This window comes from Penicillium vulpinum, assembly GCF_028829585.1.
Source record: "Penicillium vulpinum strain IBT 29486 chromosome Unknown utg000003l_segment0_segment0, whole genome shotgun sequence".
Taxonomy (NCBI): domain Eukaryota; kingdom Fungi; phylum Ascomycota; class Eurotiomycetes; order Eurotiales; family Aspergillaceae; genus Penicillium; species Penicillium vulpinum.
The window spans coordinates 8,914,193-8,937,637 of NW_026643243.1; the positions used below are offsets into that span (position 1 = coordinate 8,914,193).

A 23,445-nucleotide genomic window follows, 5' to 3' on the forward strand; every position below is an offset into this window, starting at 1 on the left:
AGGTCCATTTCCTGAAATGACATCCAAACCTGGAATGAAACCCGGAAAGAAGATAATACGTCAGAAAAAGAGTATTTGTGTTTACTCTTCTGCTTGCAAGAAAGGGTTGGGAATCTCCTCGCTGCCGTCAGCAGGGGAGATCAGCACGATCAAAGTGCCACGGGCGACAATCAGACCCATTGAGCGGGTGGTAGTGTTACCCTCCTCATCTATGGAAGTTAGTATATAAAAATTAAAGATGTAGGAATAGATCCAAGGAAGAAGCTTGGAACTCACCACGCATGGTCTCCTTGACGTTGTCGAGGACCAAGTTCATCAGCTGGTCGTAACCCTTGAGGGTACCAGAGACTGTTATTAGAGTTAGCATATATAGTTCACAGATGGCGAGGTGAAACTATCAAAAAGACCAAAAGTAGACAGGAAAGTAAAAAATAAAAAGGAATAAATGAGAATCAATCAATCCAACATACCCTCACGACCACCATTGAACTTCACCTGGACCTCCTTGTCCATGTACTTGTTGAGGTCCAAGATATTTTCCTTTTTGGGCTTCTCCTGTGCACCGCCACCACCGCCACTTTTCTGCTGGCCCTGGCCGCCGCGACCTCCACGACCGCGACCGCCACCGCCTCGAAATGATCCTCGTTCAGACATGGCCTGTGTAATTTGAGTTGAGAAAATAAAAGGAAGATATTAGAGGCGAGATTAGATATATGGGAATACCCGTGGGATAGACTGGGGTACTTTTTGTGTATGGGGGGGATAGCGGAAGGTACAAGCAAGGTGGGCGCGTATATGAGGGATTTTTAGGTGGAGTTGTGGCCTCAGGCATAAATTCAGGCACAGTGGAAAGTCGGAAGTTCGCTTTGGGTATGGGAATTACCAATTATGGCTGTATTATTTTATTTCACCGCCATGAGGAATCCCGCTCGGAGGTATTTTACAGGTGGATTACAGGTAATCTTTGTCAGCTCTGATCTGAATATTTGAACATTCAAAACATTTGGAAGGCTTTGGATATTTTTCTCAATTGCTCCATATATATTATTTATGCCTTTACTATGGCTGTTTTCAATTAATCCGATCCCAGGCCAGATGATTATGTTTGTGAATTCCTCCGAGCTTCCGGAAATAAAACATTAAATGTTTCAGCCCGCGCAGGCATCAGCGAAACCAAAGACCTCCACAAGGCTCAAGGCTTGATTTTGGTGATCGACAGATATGAGGGACCTATAGAATGATCTGCGACCGTTATTACATAGACTTATCTCTCTGCATATAAGATGTGAGAATAGTCGGCCGCTTGTGCGGCCTTGTGATGCAGTCTTTTTGGTGGCTTTAGATATTTTTTTTTATAGATATTTTCTTCCCTTTTCTCAGTTTTATAGCTAGACATCGGGGGAAAAAAGGCCTTAATTGCGTAGACGACCTTTCTATATATAATCTTTGATAAGAGGATATGAGAGGCTGTAAGGCGTAACTGTTGTACACCGTTTAACCAGCGTATGGCAGGCCAGCGGAATCCTCCGGCGGGACTCCGCTGAGAGCTCCAGGTTGATCAGGTACCCTACACTGAAGGATTCTCAACATGTACAAGTTGCAATCGGAATTTCCACTGTAACACTATATTTTTTTTAAATTATAGAGAAGAAGAAAGAAAAAAAGGGAGGGAAAAAAACAGAAAAAATAAACACAAAAATAATCGTCCAAAGTGCTTCGGGAAGGCCCCAACGGAAACACAGATCACGTTTTTCCTCTCCACTCCCCGTGCGCTGTTCCGTCCCCTCTGTAGGCGCCCTACGACTTTTCTCTTTTTGTTTCATTTCTTCCTGGATGTTGCTTAAGTATAAAAGGAGTTGCCTGCCGGTTTCTCTCCGCGCAAGTCCGGTATATCTCCGGGCAAATTTCACTCTTCGCGCTCTTATCTGACACTCTCCGCGACTTCTTCTCTTTAAGATCTCTTTCCACTGGGTGTTTATTGGGTCTCATTCCCACAATGGAGTCCCACGCCCAAACGGCGGAGTCGTCTCACAAACGGCCTCGGTCCCCCACCGCCGATAATGGCATGTCATCGAAAGTCCCCAAAACACACTCGAACCACTTACAAATAAACTATCTCGCACGGCAATACCCTGACAACCTACCGCTCGTTTCCGTTGATGATACTATGCCCGCGATCGTCCATCTGCTTGGCGAATACGATGGCGTTCTACACCGCCACGAAAGCATCGCTGGCAATCTAGGCGCATGCCCACTCGGTCCGATCTTGATCAAGCGCTTCGAGCGCCTGTTCGATGGACCGCCGCAAGTGTTGAAATCACATGGCAAAGACGGGCCCACGGTGACTTGGCTCGATGTGGTCGAATTCGCGAAGAATAAACCCGAGCAGTTCAATCTAGAGAAGTCGCGCAACGGTGTGCGAGTCTGCCAGTTCTATACCAAACAGTGTCGCGTAGAAATCAGTGAGGAGGATTTCGTTTTGATTGCTTCCGGCATGCCACAGAAGATGATCCCGCCCCAACCTATTATCGAGGATGAGGAAAAGGAGCTGGGTGCGCTAGAAATCCTAGAGAAGAACTTGCATCATATAACTCAAATGGCCGATCAAGGTAAGGAATCCCTATATACATATACTAGCCTAGGAGGGCATTTTCATTAACAATCTTCGTGTGTTTAGTCTCTGCTCGAGCGAGACAGCTTAACCATCGTTTGAAGAACCGCCGCAATGCTATTGCCACCCGACGAGAGAATGATGCTTCTCTACATACGCAATCCCGAAATGTCACCGAGATCTGGCGCGATGCCAATGGTCATGGCCCAGGAAACGGCCATGGATCATCTCACCCTTCTCCGTCTGGTTTCGTCGCTGTCAACACCTATCGTCCTGAAGTTGAGCACACCGAGGAGAACCCTTTAGCATCCCAATTCATGTTCTCGCATACCAACACCGATAATGTCACCATGATCAACGGTCAATCGATCAAAGGTGCCTCCCCTACAACCCGTGCAGACCTGATGAAGAGGTTTTTTACAACGGCTGACCGCCACGCCCGCGGCTATGACGACGCAACAGCCCCAGTTAACCCTCAACCAGTTCCTCGGCCTCGTGCCTCCGATCCAGCAGACTACAGTCTCTACAACCCTGCGACGGCAACCCCAGTCGCCATCCCAAACACCCCATCCTCCCTCCTCCCGCCGCCGAAATCAATCAACCAAGAAAAAGACGACGGGGGCCCCTTCAAGCTAGAAATGATAGCCCGTATGGAAGAGCTCCAGCGCGGCGAGCGCGTAATCCCACCCTGCGACCGCTGTCGCCGCCTCCATATGGACTGCCTCAAGAACCTCACAGCCTGCGTTGGTTGCACAAAGAAACATGCCAAGTGCTCCTGGCGCGACGTCAAAGAAGACGAAGTCACAGCAATGCGAGCAGGAATCACGACAACGATATCCCACGAGCGCATCGACATCGACCGCTCCAGCTCAAACCTTACCCCACCCCAGTTCGGTATGGGCCCACTACCCCCGATCTCCGCCGAGCGTGAGCGTCCCCGGGAACCACCCTTCGAGCCAGAGATGCAAGCCTACTACTATCCACATCAACACCGACGCGAGTCGGCCCCCTCCGCTCCAAACCTGGCTCCTGGATCTGCAGTTCCGATGGAACTTCCTTCAAATAGTAATTCCCCGCGACGGGCAGTGAGTGAGACGGAGAATAGTATCCGACCTCCTATCCCTACTGGTCGTGTCTTAGATCGCATCGAGGATGAGGATCCCGATGCCAATCAGCGTCTTAGACAGGCTATCCTGGATACCGTTGATCACCACACTCGTGTCGCTGCAGCTGTACAGGAAAGGGAACGTGGCGCAGAGCGCACTGGAGAACACCAAGGTGTAGTTCTTCCTTCTCCGGGCCCGGCTCCGGTTTCCAGTTCAGGTGCTCATGACCGAGATCGTGACCGTGACCGTGAGCGAGAGGCTGATCGTGATCGTGATCGGCGTATGGTACATGCGTAAAGCATTGGCTTTCTACTAATTCGTGTATACATTTTTTTTCTTTTGTTCTTGTCTTTTTATATAGCCGTTTTTGGCAAAATGGGTTGGCGCGTGGGAGTATATTAGATATCCCTCTGATAGCGTTTTCTTTTATCATCGAAATCTTCTCTTTCTCTCTCTTTCAAAATGTTAATGTAAATATATTCTTACATCTCTGATTCTCTGATAGAACTAGCACCAGTGGGGCCGGATATATAATCTACCCCGAATATATCCGTCGGCACTTCCCCCTATGTTATACCCGTGGGCTTTGATTAATCCAAGTTCCCATCCACAATGTACCCACATCTAAACCCGAGATTCCAACATTCCATCTGATGGGGCTTGCGGGGTGAAAATGTTTCTATTCGAGAGCTTCTCATTGATTGGGAAGAGTACAGACACCCCACTAATTCCCACATATAACAGCTTGACCCCCGGATTCTAGCTCCTACTCCTCAATTATTTACTTTTTTCTCCTCTACACAAAGCTACAAAGATATATATCCCACCATGGATCCCTCCCAGGTCAAGATCCCCCCGATGAAAGACCAAACCATCGAAAACATCACCGACAATGTAATCACAATCAACAGTCTCTGCGAGGATGAACGCATGAAGTACATCCTCGAGCGACTAGTAACCCATCTACACGACTTCGCTCGCGAAACACGCCTCAGCAGCGACGAATGGATGACCGGCCTCCGCTTCCTCACAGAAGTGGGCCAGATCTGCACAGACGTGCGACAGGAATTCATCCTGCTGTCCGACGTGCTAGGTCTGTCCATCCTTGTCGACTCAATAGATCACCCGAAGCCCAAGGGCTCCACGGAGGGAACCGTGCTGGGTCCATTCCACACGCATGACGCGGAGGAAATGCCTGCCGGCGATTCCATGTCGCATGATCCGAATGGCGAGCCTTTGCTGGTTGTCTGTACGCTGCGTGATATGAATGGGATGCCTGTGCCCGATGTCAAGATTGATATCTGGGAGACGGATTCCACAGGTCATTATGATGTCCAGTATGCTGGCAGAGAGGGTCCTGATGGGAGGTGTATTATGCGCTCCGACAAGGAAGGCATCTTTTGGTTTAATGCTATTACGCCTGTGCCTTATCCCATTCCTCACGATGGGCCCGTTGGCAAGTTGTTGAAGAAGTTGCATCGCCATCCCTATCGGCCCTCGCATATGCACTTTATGTTCGAGAAGGAGGGTTATGATCACTTGATCACGTATGTTTCTGCTATTTTTTTCAACTTATTCTTATGAATTATATCATGCTAACTTGACCCCAGCGCTCTCTATCTCCGCGACGACCCTTATGAAACCTCTGACGCAGTCTTCGGCGTCAAGGATTCCTTGATCGTCGACATCGGCAAGGCCGACGCCGAGGTCGCTAAGAAATATAACGTCCCAGAGGGTCACCCTCTCCTCACATATGACTTTGTACTTGTGTCTGACAAAGAGACGAGCGACTTGCGTGCGCACAACTCCAAGGTCGCGCTCGACAATCTAGGCCGGAAAGTCAAGATTGTCAATGGGCTGCCTGTGCCGGACCTGGATTAAATGCCATGGGGGAAAAACACCGTACGAGGAAATGTCACATGATGTGCATCTGTATGAGTTTAGCGAAAAGCTAGGAACTATTATCAATTCTTCCAATACCGCCCGATTTTGTTGCATAGCGAGAAGTACCAATTAGAATTGCATGTGAATAAGATATCGTTAGCTCCGGAGCCGGGACTAGCCCCATGTCTGCATTCCGCTAGTTTCCGGTCTTAGTTGGAACAAGAATGGTCGGCCTTTTTGCGGCCTCATGATGTCTTTTTGGTAGTCGTTTTGACGTTTTGATGTTTTTCTTAGATCAGTTTTGTAGGTAGATGGTAGACAAAGATGGTGGGGCTGTTAATTTGTGAAAACGACTTCGCTAGGTACAGCCTTTGAATATATATATGTAACATGAGCTCAGCCATGACTGGTGCTCCTATTGGCCCAAGTTGTCTCTCGAGTTTGTGTACGGCATGACGACCGGACCAGCGAGGACTAAACAGTTTTCATTCAGCCTATTCGACGTAGTCTAGTCAATTTCATACACTGGTACCACCAGAAATCAAGGCAGTTGAGGGGGTATTCGACGGGCCTCTGCGTCTATATAGACACACCACCATGGCTTGATCGGGAATCTGCATTTGAAACCGTTCTCTTGTCGATATCGGCACTATGCGTTCCACTTACCTTTTCTTGTCTGTGGCAGCTCAATTGGCCTCGGCCTTTGTCATTCCGGATGAGAGTATCCTTGCAGACATAGTCTCTGAGACTCGCCAACCCGTGAATGATCAGTTGGCTAAAGCAGATGTTGATATGAGTCTACTGGGTATCTCTCATAACGAACATAGAGGCCCGGGAAGACATGGGGACTGGCGTGATGATGATGAATATCCTAGACATGGTGATTGGCCCGGACACGGAGACTGGAGAAGACATGGAGACTGGCCTGATGACGATGAATGTCCTGAGCACGGTGATTGGCCCGGATATGACGAAGATCCACATGGGAGATGGCCCGGTGACGAACACCCTGGGTATGGAAGAAGACCCGGATACGGCGGATGGCCTGGACAAGGAGATGATCGCGAAGACAGATACCGACGAATTGATGCTTGTCCAGGCCCGCTCTGTCGCAAAGACAGAACAACGTGGGAACTCATCAAAGAATGCGAGCATACATCCCGACTCGCCGAGCTCATTGCCGACGATAAAGCCCTGATCGAGATCCTTAACAGCACGACAGGAAACCACACCTTCTTCGCGCCGACGAACCATGTTCTAGAGAAACTTCCACGAGAGCGAAATGGCCCCAGTTCCAAGTTTATGTCTAGTTTGTTGCGGTATCATATCCTGCCTGGCCGATTTTCCATCCACCATGTAGCGGGCCATCAGACGCTAGCGACAAAGCTTGAAGAGCCAGCTCTAGGATTCAATCTGCCACAAAGGATCGCTGTAAGACAGCACCATGACGGAGTGGTGTTGAACGGGAAAAGCAGGGTTGTGGGAGCTGATATGGTAAGTAAAACAATGCATATCCCTCGCCATCTATCTATACATATATAGATACTAACCTGATGCCACCTCTTAAGAAAACCAAAAATGGCATAATCCATATAATAACCAGCCCCCTGCACCCACCCCCAGAGACACGCACAATGCTGCACCATTCACCGGCCCACTTCAGCACCTTCACGCTGGCGCTAGCACACACGAAACTCACCTACAACCTCGACCCGGCGCAACGAAAGGGCGGTACGACCTTCGTACCCACGAACGCTGCCTTTAGACGACTTGGGGAGCATGTTAATCGATTCCTTTTCTCGGCGCAGGGTGAGGGGTGTTTGCGTGCGCTGATGCAGTATCACATTGTGCCGAATCGGACGCTGTACTCGGATGTGTTGTATAGTAATGGGAAGGCTCAGGGGTTGTTTTCTAGTCATGGGAATGGGCATGGACATGGGCACAAGTGTGAGAACGGGTGTGTGGATGGACCAGAGGAAGACTCTGTGAATGTGCGGCTTGTGACTCTACTGAAGGAGAGGGATTTGGGGATTGATATTAAGAGGGGGTTTGGTGAAGTTGGCATGCGAGTTAATGGCTTTGGTAGGGTTGAAAGATTGGATTTGTTGGCGAGGGATGGGGTGGTGCATGTGTTGGATCGAGTGTTGGTTCCACCGAGTAAGATACAGATCAAAGTTATATTTGAAGGTGAAAATGAGGAAGAACTGATGATCGAGGACCTTGTGGGAAGGTTGGATGGTTGTGTCTATGAAGGGACTCACGGTGAACTGTGAGACTGCTACCCTATATGAGATGTTTACACTTACGGTCAAGGAAAGCAATTTGAAATTCTTCATTCCTATGTTTGATCAATTACAGTGGCGAGATCGGTGCTTACAAAATTAACAAGATGTAACCCTTGAGTTCACCCCTGAGCGAATGCCTCGATCTAGTTGGCAACCTGCCAAAACCCAGAGATATGAGCATCGCACAGGTGGTCAAAAAAAAAGCAAGTAACAAGCAGCAAGCAGCTAGAAACCATAACGATTACCACATGTAAGATGTTCCAAAGGCTAGTGCATTCGTCTCTTCGACAGAGCCTGGAAGGAAGACTCGAGAGCTTTCTTGATCTCTTTGTAGCTGACAATGAAGCAACTCTGCTCGTCGCGACTGATCAAATTGATCTTCTCGTCAGTTCCAGCATCGAGCTTGTTGAGACAAGTGATAACGTGTCCAAGGTCAACCACTGCTTCACCTTGGTTATCCACCGAGTGGAAGACGTAATCGCGGAAAAGCTTTAGGAAGTAGCGTTCTCCGCTCTCTGACCAGCGTTGGTCATGTTCATATTCAGGGCGTTCATTGATGAATCCGAGTTTGGCCATCAGGCGCGCAATTCGTCCGTTTTCCAGCTCGCGGCTGAGATCAGAGGTCAGCTGATCATCCAGGTGGAGTGCCGAATCAAAAGTCGACATTAGCTGGGATGAAATGCCAGTGATAAAAGTGTCGATGGTTCGCTCCTGATCCTTCTGTAGTCCGTTCAACAGCCAGAACACAGAGTTCTTCAACTGAGGGCTATAAGCGCGAGTGAAATGCTCCATGGCCTTGGTTGGGTTGTGAATGACAGTGGGCGAGTTGGCGCCAAGGGTGACAATCATTTGGCCAAAGTTGACCAGATCTTGTCGCTGGAGATCAGCCACAGTACGCTGGGTATCAAACTGCACCACATCCAGAATAGCACAGGCGTTGATACGGACGCGGGTCTTGGCGGTAATCAAAACTTTGCTAGGCTCGAGCACTCGGGCGGCGAGACCACTAGTGTGAATCGCCTTGAGACCATTAGCAATCTGGGTCATGTAGCCCCAGAGAATTTGCTCAGGAATATGAGCATTGGGACGGCCTGGAAACCCGCTTCTTCCAGAGCTTAGATGTTGGTCTGCAAGTGTCTTGGATAGTGGATGGTAGTCGGTCACAAAGATCAAAGAGCTGTCTTGGAAGCTGCGGCTGGTGAAGGCGTCATGAATGGTCACCACACTGGCGTTGCAGATGCGCTTCCAGGCTTGCACAGAACGGATAGCCTTTTCATTGGTCAGGCGGAAACCTATTAGGATTAGTTTGGAGCTACAAAAAAGAAGAATGAGAGACTGTCATACCCTCAAGTCTGCGAAGAGCATAAAAGTTCCCGTCTTTGTTAGACTGGGCCTTGTAGATCCAGCTCGGGTAGCCAAAGGTTGCAGCATTCTTCTGATGACTCAGATCCAGAGGGACAAGGGAGTGGAAGTAGTCCACCTGAGCAGGAAGGTTGGTGTCTTCAAGTCCGTCAGCTTGAGTACAAATTATTGTCAATTGCAGTTCAACATACTAGGGAGAACTTGGAGAGTAGCTGCAGCTTTCTTCTGCAGTTCTTCGCGCAAGTCATTAGGGATAAAGAGATCGTGCACGTTGCGTTGGTATCCCAATGTGTTCTGGCTGTGAGGGCCAATTGGGGCATAAAGATGGTACTGAATCTATTGGGTGGTTAGAGCTCATACACAAAGCAACAAAGAGAAGAGCCCAGGATATCAACGTACCGGTTGCTGGAATCCAGTTTGGTTTGCAAAGAAAGCGCCTCCCATGCCACCAGTAGGGTCGTGGGAATAAGGATTGGCAGAAACAGGGCCAACGGCACCAGGAGTCATGGGAGTTGGGGTAGTTACGAAGGGATCGAATGTACCCGTGGGAGTGATTCCTCCATTACCATTGCCCTGAAGAGGTGCCTGGATGGGAACGTTAGCTCGAGGACCCATAATAGAGTCGTGGTACTGAGGACGAGCATGCTCAGGCAAAGGATCGAAGTCCTCTACCCGAACAGACAAGCTCCTGGTACGACGGATATGGTTATTCGACATTCTTGTTGTTGGTGATAGAGATGGCAATAATGATACTGCTAGTGCAGGGAAAATGGGATGATTCCAGAAAACAAGAATAATCGAAGGGAATCGAGGGAACCCGAGTAAGAGGGTAGGGACGACTGACCACGTGCTCGAAGCTCTGGGGAACAAATTCCTGCACATCGGCTACTGCCCAATCTTGCACTGCTTCTGACCGCGTTGTTGGCGTACTTGTGTTAGAACCTGTTTTCCATGTCAGTGGATGCCTTTGGGACCGTCCTCCTTCTTCCTATGAAGCACATACGCGACGATGTTGTTCGAGGTTGAAAAGGAGCTGCACTGGCAGCTTTAGGAGATATAGCAGTGGACTTTTTTGGTGCTGATACACCATTCCCAGACAGCAAAGACGGGGTAAAACTAGGTGAGTCGACATTGAACCGCTTCTTGCTATCAAACGAAACAGTCCTGGTTAGTGAAATTTATCCAGGTTTTCGTCTCAAGACTATGTTTGCACCGCACCTGTCCGACTGGTTTGCATTGAGCTTCGACGGGTCATGATTGAAAGCACAACCTGGATACAAGAGTTCCAAATCAGCTTCACCACCCACGCTGGCTGTGATCAAGGTTCGCCAATACCTTTGTCTTCATAGCGGCATCGCCCATAAATGGTCACGTTGCGGCACAGTGTGTCTTTCGCATTCTCTATCAAACAAAATGATTGTTATCAGCAACTCCGTCCGTCTCAGATTCGGGATTTATTTCCAGCTTGCCCATCTCAGAACTGAGGTGGAAGTGATATGCCGGCCGCTGACTTCGGATTACTCACCACGGCTCTTCATTTTCGGCGATCCTGTCGTCCGACGAGCATCCTCCAATGGAGGTTTTCCGGTAGACGCCATGATATCTGGCTGATACCCACTTGATGGTGCGGATCAGCGCAAAAAGATCCCCATTGAAACCGAACTCGGTAGGGAACAAAGGATGTTATTGGGTGAAAACCGCATTCCCCTGCTTTGGTCTGATACAAATTCAAGTTACCAGTGGCCGACGCGTTTGGCGATTGGCGGCGGGTCAATTCCCGGAGAGCCCACGGACGTCGGGCGGTATCTCAACCGATAACAATAGGCATGAATGGTATGTAAGGATAGGACTAAGGTCGTCTCTCATCCCAAGGAATGATTGACAGCAACAGAACTGATGGAAATGCAAGACGCGGGGCGAGAAACGAACTCGAGCGAAGGGGGATATGCGCACGGACCAGGCGGTCAGAACATTAGAGCTTCGTCTTTGAGGCCACTTGAGCTTCGACGTCGTTCTTACCATTATACCACTTGGACTTTGTGCACGTGCTCAATGATCACCCTCAGATGATCTTCCAATCCATGGCTGTTTATTTTGATCTCTTTTGATACACACCCCCATCCTTGAGTTTACGGCCTACGGCCCTTCTATGACAACATGTCGCAACCGGAGGTTGATCTAGACCAGCTTTCCGATAGCGAGAAGTCTGCGCTAGAAATGTACATGGCTGTCACCAGCCAGGAGCCATCAGAAGCAATTCCGCTGTTACGTCGCTCACAATGGAATGTGCAGGTTCGTCTATATTTCCCAGGTTCCGGCCAAGTGTTCGAGAGTTTAGCTGATCTCCGCATGATAGATTGCCATAGCCAAGTTCTTCGATGGTGAAGGCCCAGATCCCCTTGAAGAAGCTCGCGCTGCAATGGACCGACCACCTCCACCCCAACCCAACCGCCGAACCCAGAATTTAATGACCGACGACTTGACCGAGCACTTGTCGCAAGTTACTCGTGCCGCGGCTACAGATCTGGCTCCGCGAGTTGACACCCAACCAGGAGAACAGACTATCTATCGGCCTCCATTCATTCTTAGTCTACTTCTAACTCCATTTAACCTGGTCTATCGACTCCTCTGCAGTTCGTTCCGCCTCTTTGGCGTCCTCTTCCCTTTCTTGCCACGCTTGTTCAACAGAACGGCGAACCCTGCGCTGCAAGGCGCCCGCCGAAATACTACTGGTCGTCGATCCCTTGGCCCCAAGGACACTGCCGCCCGTTTTATCCGCGAGTTTGAGGAAGAGTATGAATCTCACCCAATTCCGTTCTTGGAGAACGGATACAACATGGCGCTGGAGAAAGCTCATCGCGACTTGAAGTACCTCTTGGTTATTCTCTTATCCCCAGAGCACGACGATACGAACAGCTGGGTTCGTGATACATTGCTAGCACCTGAAGTCGTGGAATTCATCAACGACCCACAAAATAACCTCCTAGTGTGGGGCGGCAATGTGCGAGATTCCGAAGCATACCAAGTTGCCAACTCATTGAAATGCACCAAGTTCCCTTTCGCAGCCGTCATCATTCATACCCCCAATGTTTCATCCACCGCCATGTCTGTTGTAGGACGGATTCCAGGCCTCACTACACCATCTGAGGTTGTGAACAAGCTCCGAACAGTGGTGACATCTAACAGCGAGCCGCTGGAGCGACTTCGATCTTCACGTGCGGAGCAACAAGCCTCGCGCAGCCTCCGCGAAGAACAAGACTCGGCCTACGAACGGTCACTGGCGATCGACCGTGAACGGGCGCGCCAGCGCCGGGAAGCGGAGATGGAACGTCAACGGGAAGAACAGGAAGCCGCGGCCCGACAGGCGGCAGAGGAGCAGCGACGCCGCAATCTGGCCCAGTGGAAGGTTTGGCGCGGGCAATCTATTAGCGCGGAGCCCGGGCCAGATGTCAAAGACGCCGTTCGTATTAGCGTGCGGCTCCCATCCGGCGAGCGTGTCATGCGCAAGTTTTCACCCGATGCAGATATTGAAGAGATCTACGCTGTGGTGGAGTGTCACGAGGTCTTACGTGAGCGGCTTAGCGAACAGCCGGTGGCGAGTGAGCCAGAGGGGTTCGTGCACCAATACGGATTTCGACTGGTCTCCCCAATGCCTCGGGTGGTGTATGCCGTTGATGAGGGAGGATCAATCAGAGAGAAGATTGGCCGTGGTGGCAATCTCTTGGTGGAAATGATCGAAGATGAAGATGATACAGATGATGACGAGGCTGTGACCGACATGCCTTGAATATGACTGATCATCATGATTCACAGGTTGCTTTTTGTGGACAACTACCACAACTGACACACCACTTTCTTGTTTTTTTGAACAATATCCAATAATGTACAATGTAGATGATTATGATTACACATTTCTTGTTTTTTTGGTCTTCCCGGTGGCCCATTCACATTCAGAGTTTGAAATTTTGGTATAGGCTTAATTGACCTTGGAAACAGACATATACCGTACTTGGCATGGCGTAAACATTATTGCAGCCTGACGCCTCCCTACAACATACAACATAGGTGGGCGTTGGTGAAATGGACATTGGGCTGCATGTCAGCCCCATGCAAGGGGCCCATGGGTAACATATGGCAGTGAGATTAAGGAATTTTAAATATCGGGAAATGATTAGGTTGGTCCGTTGTTGGTCCGTTGTTGGTCCGTTCATAATCCATGGGATGTACTCCGTACATTAAGCGTACATAAGAGGATACGAGGATAAGAGGATAAGGTGTTAGGAAGCGGAGATAAGACAAAGAGTTATGCACGATTTCCACGGTCTTAAAGGTTTAGCGTTGAGCTATCCCAAGGTTATCTCCATGGGTTGATCCCGCTCACCGCTGAGTCAGCATCTCGGATACACCCCACCCGAGCATCCGAGAGGGACTGTGTGGACCTCGGATAGTGATAGTCCCGTGCTGACTCTTCTGGAAACATTTTTTATGCTCCAACACGTGTGCAATGTATAACACATGGCATGTATCCAGGTACATCTATACATTTAAACTATATTCAATATACCCCTTGTTTAGCAGTCAGTTTGAAAGTATCAGGTACATATATATATATATATAATATTAGTATACATAGTCATATTCGCCTTCTCGGTACTTGTTCGTATATGCAGGAAATAAGTCTATTGTTACCCTAAAGAGATAATGGACGTGTTGGTGTCTCTTGGCAAGCCACTCAAGAGCCTAGAAGTCCTTTCCAAAGAAAAAAATAATCTAACTGAAAAAATCCCTGAAATCCCTGAAATCCCTGAAAATTCCCCATTAAAATGTCTCCGGAAAGTCACAGCTCCGCCCCGTGTTTGTTTCAACGGGAGTCCCCGTTTTGTTTTTTTTTTCTCTCCCGAACCAAAAGGATTACAATGTATCCGAGTCCCGATCTCTAGATCTTGTCCCTTTTATTTTCTGATTTTCGACTTTTCCCATATACTTAATTCAAATCCTTCGCTCGTTTCTTCCCTTTTCCCTAATTTCCCTACAATCTTTATAGCCATTTCATGGTGATCCTCTCTTACCATATTCATCTTATCTAGGGTTATTACCCACCTTTAATTAGAAACATCCCCCCTTATCAATCTGACAGTGACCTGTGTTGGAGAAGGTCATGTCACTTCTGGGGACGTTGAACTCCAACATTAGCGGTGCCCAAGACGGACACGAGTCCCATATCGCAATGATGGAGTCTCGCCGCCATGAACCCACTGACAGTGTGAGCACCGATGACACCGCTAATGAGAAGAGTGAGGCGGGCAACGAGGAGGAAGAGAGAGAGGTCGAGGTCGCCCGCCTGGCCCGTCAACTCACCCGCCAGTCAACACGCTTCTCCGTCTCGACCCACAATGCGGAGAACCCTTTCATTGAAACCCGTGAGGACTCGACTCTCAACCCTAACAGTGAAAACTTCAAGGCCAAGAACTGGATGAAGAATCTTCTTGCTATCCAATCCCGCGACCCAGAACGATACCCGAAACGTCAAGCCGGCCTGAGCTTCAGAAACCTCAGTGTCCATGGATTTGGCAGTCCCACAGATTACCAGAAGGATGTCGCCAATGCTCTGTTGGAAATCGGTACCCTGTTCCGCGCCATGACCGGTACTGGCAAGCAGAAGATCCAGATCCTTCACGAATTCGACGGTCTTGTCAAGAGCGGCGAGATGTTGGTCGTTCTCGGCCGTCCTGGATCCGGCTGTTCGACTTTCTTGAAGACCATCGCAGGAGAGATGAATGGTATCTACCGCGATGAAAAATCTCACATGAACTACCAAGGAATCTCCGACAAGCAGATGCGCAACCAGTTCCGTGGCGAGGCCATTTACACTGCCGAAACCGATGTGCATTTCCCCCAGCTTTCCGTAGGAGATACTTTGAAGTTTGCTGCCATGGCTCGTGCCCCCCGTAACCGTTTGCCCGGTGTCAGCCGTGATCAGCACGCAGAGCACATGCGTGATGTCGTCATGGCCATGCTTGGTCTTTCGCACACCATCAACACCAAGGTCGGTAACGATTTCATCCGTGGTGTCTCCGGTGGTGAGCGCAAGCGTGTCAGTATCGCCGAGGCTACCCTCTGCGGTAGCCCTCTCCAATGCTGGGATAACAGTACCCGTGGTTTAGACAGTGCCAATGCCCTGGAGTTCTGTAAGACATTGAGTCTGATGTCCCAGTACTCCGGTACTACCTGTGCGGTCGCTATCTACCAGGCATCCCAGAGCGCCTACGATGTCTTCGACAAGGTTACTGTGTTGTACGAGGGCCGACAGATCTACTTCGGCCGCACCGGCGACGCTAGAGAATTCTTCACCACTATGGGCTTCGAGTGTCCCGAGCGCCAGACTACCGCCGATTTCCTGACCTCTCTCACCAGCCCAACTGAGCGTATCGTCAAGCGTGGCTTTGAGAACATCGCTCCCCGTACCCCCGATGAGTTCGCCGCTGCTTGGAAGAACAGTGCTGCGTACAAGGAGCTTCTGAAAGAGATCGCCGACTACGACCAGCAGTACCCTATTGGTGGCGAGTCCTTCAACCAGTTCGTCGAGTCTCGCAAGGCTATGCAGTCGAAGCATCAGCGTGTCAAGTCTCCATACACCCTATCTGTCCTCCAGCAGGTCCAAATCTGTGTGACCCGTGGTTTCCAGCGTTTGAAGGGTGACTACAGTCTGAGTATCAGCGCCTTGATTGGTAACACGATCATGGCTTTGATTATCGGTTCGGTCTTCTACCAGTTGGAGGGCGATGTGACCAGTTTCTACTCTCGTGGTGCCCTTCTCTTCTTCGCTGTCCTACTCAACTCCTTCTCCAGTGCCTTGGAAATTCTGACTCTTTACGCGCAACGTCCTATTGTCGAAAAGCAAGCTCGCTACGCCATGTATCATCCGTTTGCCGAAGCGATCTCGTCAATGATATGTGATATGCCGTATAAGATGCTCAACGCCGTCACTTTCAACATCACGCTCTACTTTATGACTGGGCTTCGCCAAGAGGCCGGCGCCTTCTTCACCTTCCTATTCTTCTCTTTCGTGACTACTCTGACCATGTCCATGATTTTCCGTACTATCGCTTCGTACTCACGTACGCTGTCGCAGGCTCTGGTACCCGCTGCTATCCTGATCCTCGGTCTGGTCATCTACACTGGTTTCACTATCCCCACCCGCAACATGCTTGGTTGGTCTCGCTGGATGAATTACATTGACCCTATTGCTTATGGCTTCGAGACCTTGATTGTGAACGAGTTCCACGGTCGCAACTTCCCCTGTAAACCCGAATCTTTCATTCCATTTGGAGACTCCTACCTGGATGTTGATCCGCTCAGCAAGATCTGCTCGGTGAAAGGAGCCGTGGCCGGTCAGGACTATGTCACTGGAGAGGCCTACTACACTGCAAGCTTCCAGTACTCCAATGGCCACAGATGGAGGAATATGGGAATCATGATTGGGTTTATGGTTTTCTTCGCGGCCGCTTATCTCATCGGTACTGAGTACATCTCCGAGTCCAAGTCCAAGGGCGAGGTTCTGCTTTTCCGTCGCGGCCACGCTCCCCCCAACATGGGAGATTCGGATGACCCCGAGCAGGCCCAGAACGTATCCACTGCCGATAAGAAGGATGGTGCTAGCCCCAACGGCGAAGAATCCACTGCCGCGATCCAGAGACAAACTGCTATCTTCCAATGGGAAGATGTGTGTTACGATATCCACATCAAGAAAGAGGAACGTCGCATTCTCGACCACGTTGATGGCTGGGTTAAGCCTGGTACCTGCACTGCTCTCATGGGTGTTTCTGGAGCCGGTAAAACCACTCTTCTGGATGTCCTTGCCACGCGTGTGACTATGGGTGTTGTGACTGGTGAAATGTTGGTTGATGGCCGCCCTCGCGACCAGTCTTTCCAGCGTAAGACTGGCTACGTTCAACAACAGGATCTGCATCTCCACACTACCACCGTCCGTGAGGCTCTCCGCTTCAGTGCTATTCTCCGTCAACCCCGTACCGTTTCTCGCCAGGAGAAACTCGACTATGTCGAGGAGGTCATCAAGCTTCTTGGAATGGAACTCTATGCCGATGCCGTCGTCGGTGTCCCCGGTGAAGGTCTCAATGTCGAACAGCGCAAGCGTCTTACTATTGGTGTCGAGCTGGCTGCCAAGCCGCAGCTGCTTCTGTTCCTGGATGAGCCTACTTCCGGTCTTGACAGTCAGACTTCTTGGTCTATCTTGGATCTCATTGATACCTTGACCAAGCACGGCCAGGCTATTCTCTGCACTATTCACCAGCCCTCTGCCATGCTCTTCCAGCGATTCGATCGTCTTCTCTTCCTCGCCAGGGGTGGTAGGACCGTCTATTTCGGAGACATCGGTGACAAATCTTCTACTCTTTCTAGCTACTTTGAACGAAACGGTGCACCCAAGCTGTCTCCCGAGGCCAACCCTGCCGAATGGATGCTTGAGGTAATTGGAGCTGCCCCCGGAACTCACAGTGAGATTGATTGGCCTGCCGTGTGGCGCGAGAGCGACGAGCGAAAGGCAGTCAAGCAGCACCTCGCCGACCTCAAGAACAACCTCTCTCTGAAGCCCGTTGCCACCAACGACACCAATCAAGCCGCCTTCTACGAATTCGCTGCCCCATTCTCCGTCCAACTCTATGAGTGTCTCATCCGTGTGTTCAGCCAGTACTGGCGAACCCCAATCTACATCTACTCCAAGATGGCGCTTTGCGTCTTGACATCTCTCTTTGTCGGTTTCTCCTTCTTCCACGCCCAAAACAGTATGCAAGGTCTCCAGAACCAGATGTTCAGTGTCTTCATGTTGATGACTGTCTTCGGTAACTTGGTGCAACAAATCATGCCACACTTCGTCACCCAGCGCGGTCTCTACGAAGTTCGTGAACGCCCCTCCAAAGCATACTCTTGGCAAGCCTTCATGTACGCGAACATCATTGTCGAACTCCCCTGGAACGCTCTCATGTCCGTCCTTATCTACCTCTGCTGGTACTATCCCATTGGTCTAGAGCGCAACGCTAGCAATGGAGACCTCCATGAGCGCGGCGCCCTTATGTGGCTCCTCATCCTGACCTTCATGATCTTCACCTGTACATTCGCCCACATGATGATTGCGGGTATCGAGCTCGCTGAAACAGGAGGCAACCTTGCTAATCTTCTCTTCTCTCTCTGCCTGATCTTCTGTGGTGTCCTCGCTACCCCTCAACAAATGCCCCGCTTCTGGATCTTCATGTACCGCGTCTCGCCATTCACTTATCTTGTCTCTGCAATGCTGTCCACAGGAACCTCTGGCGCAAATGTCGTTTGCGAGGACATCGAGTACCTCCACTTCGAGCCGGCAGGCAACACATGTGGGGAGTATATGAGCGATTACATCTCTGCAGCTGGAGGTTACCTTCTGAACGAGAACGCCACTACCGACTGCACTTTCTGTGCCATCAAGCACACTGATACCTTCCTCGGCAGCGTGGGCAGTTACTACAAGGACGCGTGGCGCAACTTCGGCCTCATGTGGGTGTATATCATCTTCAACATTGCTGCTGCTCTGGCTATTTACTGGCTTGCACGTGTGCCCAAGGGCACTCGCAGCAAGAAGACCAAGACTGCTTGATTTAAATCTTCTCTCATCTTTCTTTTTTCTTTCTTTTTTTCTTTTCTTTCCCCGCTCAACTGGACAGGCTTTGAAGCGCTACTGTTTCTTCCATAAAAGACTGCATTAGATCGCCATCTCTAATTCCTCCCCTCTTCTTGTTGCACATTCTTTTGTTTACATATTACACCTGGTCTGGCGGATGGGGATGCCCTAGATACTACATACATTAGCATAGAGCCTCTTGTTCAATCATATATGGATTATTTTTCATTTGAATATCTCGTGCACAGTAAATATCCTTTTAAGTTCTCAACAAGACACTATTTATCAAATACTATATATATAGGAAAGTCCAGAGAGTATCATAGTGATATTATACAGTTAGACACTAAGCAACGTTATATGCGCGAACCGCTAACCGCAAAGCATAAGAGACGAAGAGGCACGAAACCCGAGGGGGAAAAAATTACATTTAACAAAAAAGCAAGAAACACACCCCTTAGGGAGGGAAATAAAAGCCATATACACAAACCACTCCAATCTAAGTCATCACCACGTAAAAGCCTCCTCAACAAAATCCACCACAGCTCCCTTCCCAATCCTCTCCCTAGCCGCAGACCTCACCTCATCCGCAAAAGCCCCAGGTCCGCAAACACTAACAAGCGTGGCCCCCGTCCTCCCAGGTAAAATCTCATCAAGAACAACATCCGGTCTACACCGACCCGAATGCATAAGCACCGTAGCAGAAGGACTGACGATATCCGCCGCCCGACGCGGCTTCGAGACGAAAAGCTTAACAACGAGAATATCTCGTCGATGAGGTAGTCGCAGGATCTGGTCCATGTAGCTACTTACCCATGCGAGGTGGTCTGTTGAACGGACAGACCAGATCAGGTAGACTTTTCGCGTTGCGGCGGTGTTCTGTGCGGATTGCATGACGAGGTTGCGGGTGTATAGGAGATGGTGGGTTATGCCTGCGCCAGCGCTGAAGAGGATTGTTGTGCCGTAGCTTGAGGGGTCTGTTGGGGTTGAGCCGTAGGGCCCTTCTATGAAGCCTGCTAGAGTGAGGGATTTTGAGGGGGATGCGTTGGCAAGGTTGTAGAGACGGCGGGTCATGCCCTTTTGGGCGCCGATTATGAGGGAGACTTGGGTTGTTGGTTTTGCGGGTTTGGTTGGTAGATTGGATTGTTTTTCTAGGTCGGTGTATTTGCCCTGTGTTGAGGATCGGGATGAAGAGGGGAGAGGCGCTGCTGTATTGCTTGTGCTCGGTTCAGCCCAGGCTATTGAGAATGGGTGAGACATCCATAATGAGATGCTGGGGATATAGGCGAAGACGTGGTAACCTGGTTCGATCTCGACGAGTTTCGGGAGGTGGAAGGTTACGCGGCAGGCTTCGCCTGGGAGCGCTTGGACGACCATTGTTGTTGTGCCGGAGGTCGAGACGTTGAGGTGGAGGAGGCGGAAGAGGCGTGCGAGTCGATCGCCTATCCAGATTGAGGCAATCGCTCGAGCCCAGCTTTGCTGCGGGAGATCGTCGATCTTCAGGTGTACGTATACGCCTAGGAACGCGAGAATTGCGGCGAGCTGATGTAGGTGTAGGAAGGTCTCGTAGAAGGCGTGGCGGATGGGTGACGGGGAGTGTAGGCAGAGGAACATCATTGAGACTGTGCCTACCAGGCCCCAGGCGAAGAAGGGGGTTTCACGTAAACGGGCGAGCATGTGCGTAAAGTCTTCCTCGTCGACGGCGTTGACAGCCCAAGCGATTGTGTGGACCACCGACTCAAGAACGACGATGCGGCCCAGCCAGCGGTGGAGGAGGTTGTATGTGTCGAAGCTGATGTGAAGGATTGGGATAAGGGGGTTGTTTCGACCGGCGAGAATGAAGAGTGGGATCATATTAAGAACGGCCAGCGTCCCGGATCGGCCGCGTAGCTCGGCGACTAGAGCTGCCTTGTTGTTGACACTATAGTCAAGCAAGACGCAGTATGTGACTTGGCTGACGAAGTACAGTATAACTAGGATGGTCTGCAGTCGGGAGGGCAAGGTGCCGACATTGACAGCGGAAGAGAGCTGTAATTCTCGGTTGTGTCTCTTCCTCCCTAATGGGGCGTATAGGATGTGTTTCTTGATGTTTGACCACCATGATGATCGTTCCTGGGCCCAGAAGTTCTGTTGGCGATGAGTTGCGCCATTTGCGGTGATTCGGCGTAGATAGGCATGGCTGATCTGGCCAACCCGGCCACAGAACAATACGAATGCCACGACACATAGGGAAATGTAGATGATCCGAGTAATGATCACATCGCGGGGGACGTCCACACCACCAAGCCCCCTTGAATACTCATATATGTATGTGGCGTTTGAGCCGTACCCTCGTGCCGCAATATGCGGATGGGTTGCTGCCATTGAACAGGCGCAGATGTTGAGGAAGGAAAGAGAGATATTGCGCCCTGGCCAGAAAACATGCAAGGGCTGTGCTTTTCGACGTTGCACAACCCCTTGGTTGAGATGGCAATCTGGAATTTGTTTCAAGTAGCCGCTCAACAGCTGTGACCAAAATATGACGATTTAGATATCGACTAGAGGTGGGCGTTTGCGGGGAGATCGAAGTCGAAGACGGTGGATAGATCAGATGAAATAGATCCCGAACAGGGCTGGCGAAAGTGAGTCGATATAGATGGAGATGTCTTTGATTGTGTCAGACAAAGACAATGTGCAATAATATGAACATGGTAGCTAGTTCGTTTGATGTTGACAATGGACAATGAGGATTGTTTCAATGTGAATGTCCAGGTTGAAGTCAACAAAGCGACCCAAAATAACTCTGATCTTTGGAATTCGAGAGAAATTGGCACGTCACCAAGAATCGGATTTTGGTAGAGGCTCACTCTCAAGAGGCATCTGGAATGCAAGGAAGGGCACGTTTTGCTGTCAAGAATGGAATCGAACAATGCACAGGCAGTCCAGATCAGAAGATATTGAGCCAAGCAAATGGTGGTCCAATGAAGAGAATGTATTTAACAATCGAGACCAGCCGACTGTCTTCAATGCCAATATAATGGACAAATGGAAGAAATGCGAGTGAAAGAAAGCTCGGCCTGAAGACGGACTTTTGAAGGAAAAAAGTAAGCAGGGGACATATCGTGTTTCTGCAAGACCCCTGTATATGGTATGACTATCAGGTGTGCAAAGCGTTTAAATGGCCGAAAGCCTATCAGGATGATTCCTTTAGTCGCACTAAAGACGCCGGCGTTTCTAAGAAGACTAGTGCGCCCCTTCAGACAGGCGTGGTGATTTGCTGATGATCCTTGCAGATCCAAATTCGACTCTGGGCGTGACGCCTTTGGTGAAGAGCCTGTGATCTTCTGAAACATTATTGATTGCAAACTTCAAACTTTCCGGTGGACATCCGGTGAACACCCGACATTGTGTAATTCCTTTGTGTTATCGTCCATTGGCGTTGTTGAGGGTTTCAGGTCGGGTAGCGCACTGACCACTCTTCGACGTACAGCGTACATCGTACATAGTACACATCTAAATGACAAAATAGTAACCCAGTGATATGCCCAATCTATTTGAAATAATGCACGCTATATTCATCTTCAATATTTTCAATATTTACCGTCCCATCCATCCACCATCAACTGTGAGGATCTCGCCAGACACATAGCTGCTAGCCCGACTGGCCAGATACACCACGGCGCCCTTGAAATCTTCAGGGTTTCCCCATCGGCCAGCAGGAATACGTGCCATAATACCGGCATTGCGGGAAGCATCGTTGATTAGGGCGGTGTTCATATCAGTAGCAATATAACCGGGCGCAATTGCATTAACATTGATTCCCTTGGCGACCCAATCATTCGAGAGTGCTTTGGTCAACTGCCCAATGCCTCCCTTGGATGCTGCATAGGCGGGGACCGTAATTCCACCCTGGAAGGTGAGCAGAGATGCGACGTTAATGATTGAGCCTCGGCGACCCTGGGGGAATTCTGAGGCGTCACGGGCTAGCAGGTATGCGGCGAATTCTCGACACATGATGAACACGGAGGATAGGTTGATTTCCAGGACCTGTAAATTTATTCCACAAATAAGAAAAAGTGTTTCAAGGGGAAGATATATTATATTGGGGGGTTGTTCCTTATCGGACTCTTGACTCACCTCGTCCCAATCCTCGTCCGGGAACTTTTCGGCCGGGTGTCGCCGTTGGATCCCTGCACAGTTCACCAGAATCTCTGGCTTCAGTCCCTGGCTGATCAATGCGGGGATGATGGCTTTGACGGCTTGCCGATCCCCCAGTTCGGCAACATGGATCCATGCCTTACGTCCCAGGCGGTTGATGATCTCATCCTTAGTTGATGTGTTGGTGTTGTCTCTCTATTGAGATATTAGCATGTAGTTTTCCAACACTTTTCTGAATAACTCGCCTGAATCAAGATAATATCGGCGCCGGCCTCAGCCAGGGCAAATGCCATAGCTTGGCCAATGCCTCGTGTTCCACCAGTAACGAGAGCGGTTTTCCCGCTTAGGGAGAAGAGGGACATAACGTCTGTCATTGTGAATATGAATATA

At 49.9% G+C, this 23,445-nt stretch overlaps 9 protein-coding genes across 9 annotated transcripts; 5 read left to right on the forward strand and 4 right to left on the reverse strand.

Moving 5' to 3' along the window:
• Nucleotides 1–81: 81 nt before the first annotated feature.
• On the reverse strand, nucleotides 82–654 carry N7479_008412 (U6 snRNA-associated Sm-like protein LSm7; the record flags this gene model as incomplete). The annotated part of the gene is made up of 3 exons (XM_057256106.1): nucleotides 82–209; nucleotides 277–348; nucleotides 471–654. 3 exons carry the CDS (start codon nucleotides 652–654, stop codon nucleotides 82–84), a joined length of 384 nt encoding a protein of 127 aa, XP_057109968.1.
• Nucleotides 655–1,996: 1,342 nt separating this feature from the next.
• Nucleotides 1,997–4,014, forward strand: N7479_008413 (Zn(II)2Cys6 transcription factor domain-containing protein; the record flags this gene model as incomplete). Its single annotated transcript, XM_057256107.1, has 2 exons — nucleotides 1,997–2,609; nucleotides 2,678–4,014. 2 exons carry the CDS (start codon nucleotides 1,997–1,999, stop codon nucleotides 4,012–4,014), a joined length of 1,950 nt encoding a protein of 649 aa, XP_057109969.1.
• A 531-nt stretch (nucleotides 4,015–4,545) lies between these two features.
• On the forward strand, nucleotides 4,546–5,598 carry N7479_008414 (intradiol ring-cleavage dioxygenase; the record flags this gene model as incomplete). Its single annotated transcript, XM_057256108.1, has 2 exons — nucleotides 4,546–5,264; nucleotides 5,328–5,598. The coding sequence occupies 2 exons, from the start codon at nucleotides 4,546–4,548 to the stop codon at nucleotides 5,596–5,598; spliced, it is 990 nt and encodes a 329-aa protein (XP_057109970.1).
• Nucleotides 5,599–6,252: 654 nt separating this feature from the next.
• N7479_008415 (fasciclin domain-containing protein) lies at nucleotides 6,253–7,874 on the forward strand (the record flags this gene model as incomplete). Its single annotated transcript, XM_057256109.1, has 2 exons — nucleotides 6,253–7,095; nucleotides 7,170–7,874. 2 exons carry the CDS (start codon nucleotides 6,253–6,255, stop codon nucleotides 7,872–7,874), a joined length of 1,548 nt encoding a protein of 515 aa, XP_057109971.1.
• A 279-nt stretch (nucleotides 7,875–8,153) lies between these two features.
• N7479_008416 (PAN-complex poly(A)-binding subunit PAN3) lies at nucleotides 8,154–10,846 on the reverse strand (the record flags this gene model as incomplete). Its single annotated transcript, XM_057256110.1, has 9 exons — nucleotides 8,154–9,178; nucleotides 9,231–9,386; nucleotides 9,440–9,584; nucleotides 9,648–9,833; nucleotides 10,093–10,190; nucleotides 10,252–10,394; nucleotides 10,467–10,518; nucleotides 10,584–10,649; nucleotides 10,774–10,846. The coding sequence occupies 9 exons, from the start codon at nucleotides 10,844–10,846 to the stop codon at nucleotides 8,154–8,156; spliced, it is 1,944 nt and encodes a 647-aa protein (XP_057109972.1).
• A 559-nt stretch (nucleotides 10,847–11,405) lies between these two features.
• N7479_008417 (clathrin-mediated endocytosis regulator UBX3) lies at nucleotides 11,406–13,035 on the forward strand (the record flags this gene model as incomplete). The annotated part of the gene is made up of 2 exons (XM_057256111.1): nucleotides 11,406–11,540; nucleotides 11,605–13,035. 2 exons carry the CDS (start codon nucleotides 11,406–11,408, stop codon nucleotides 13,033–13,035), a joined length of 1,566 nt encoding a protein of 521 aa, XP_057109973.1.
• A 1,371-nt stretch (nucleotides 13,036–14,406) lies between these two features.
• On the forward strand, nucleotides 14,407–18,894 carry N7479_008418 (pleiotropic drug resistance family ABC transporter; the record flags this gene model as incomplete). Its single annotated transcript, XM_057256112.1, has 1 exon — nucleotides 14,407–18,894. The coding sequence occupies one exon, from the start codon at nucleotides 14,407–14,409 to the stop codon at nucleotides 18,892–18,894; it is 4,488 nt and encodes a 1,495-aa protein (XP_057109974.1).
• Nucleotides 18,895–19,425: 531 nt separating this feature from the next.
• On the reverse strand, nucleotides 19,426–21,282 carry N7479_008419 (ferric reductase family protein; the record flags this gene model as incomplete). Its single annotated transcript, XM_057256113.1, has 1 exon — nucleotides 19,426–21,282. The coding sequence occupies one exon, from the start codon at nucleotides 21,280–21,282 to the stop codon at nucleotides 19,426–19,428; it is 1,857 nt and encodes a 618-aa protein (XP_057109975.1).
• Nucleotides 21,283–22,494: 1,212 nt separating this feature from the next.
• Nucleotides 22,495–23,429, reverse strand: N7479_008420 (putative 2-deoxy-D-gluconate 3-dehydrogenase; the record flags this gene model as incomplete). Its single annotated transcript, XM_057256114.1, has 3 exons — nucleotides 22,495–22,944; nucleotides 23,035–23,250; nucleotides 23,301–23,429. 3 exons carry the CDS (start codon nucleotides 23,427–23,429, stop codon nucleotides 22,495–22,497), a joined length of 795 nt encoding a protein of 264 aa, XP_057109976.1.
• Nucleotides 23,430–23,445: the final 16 nt, after the last annotated feature.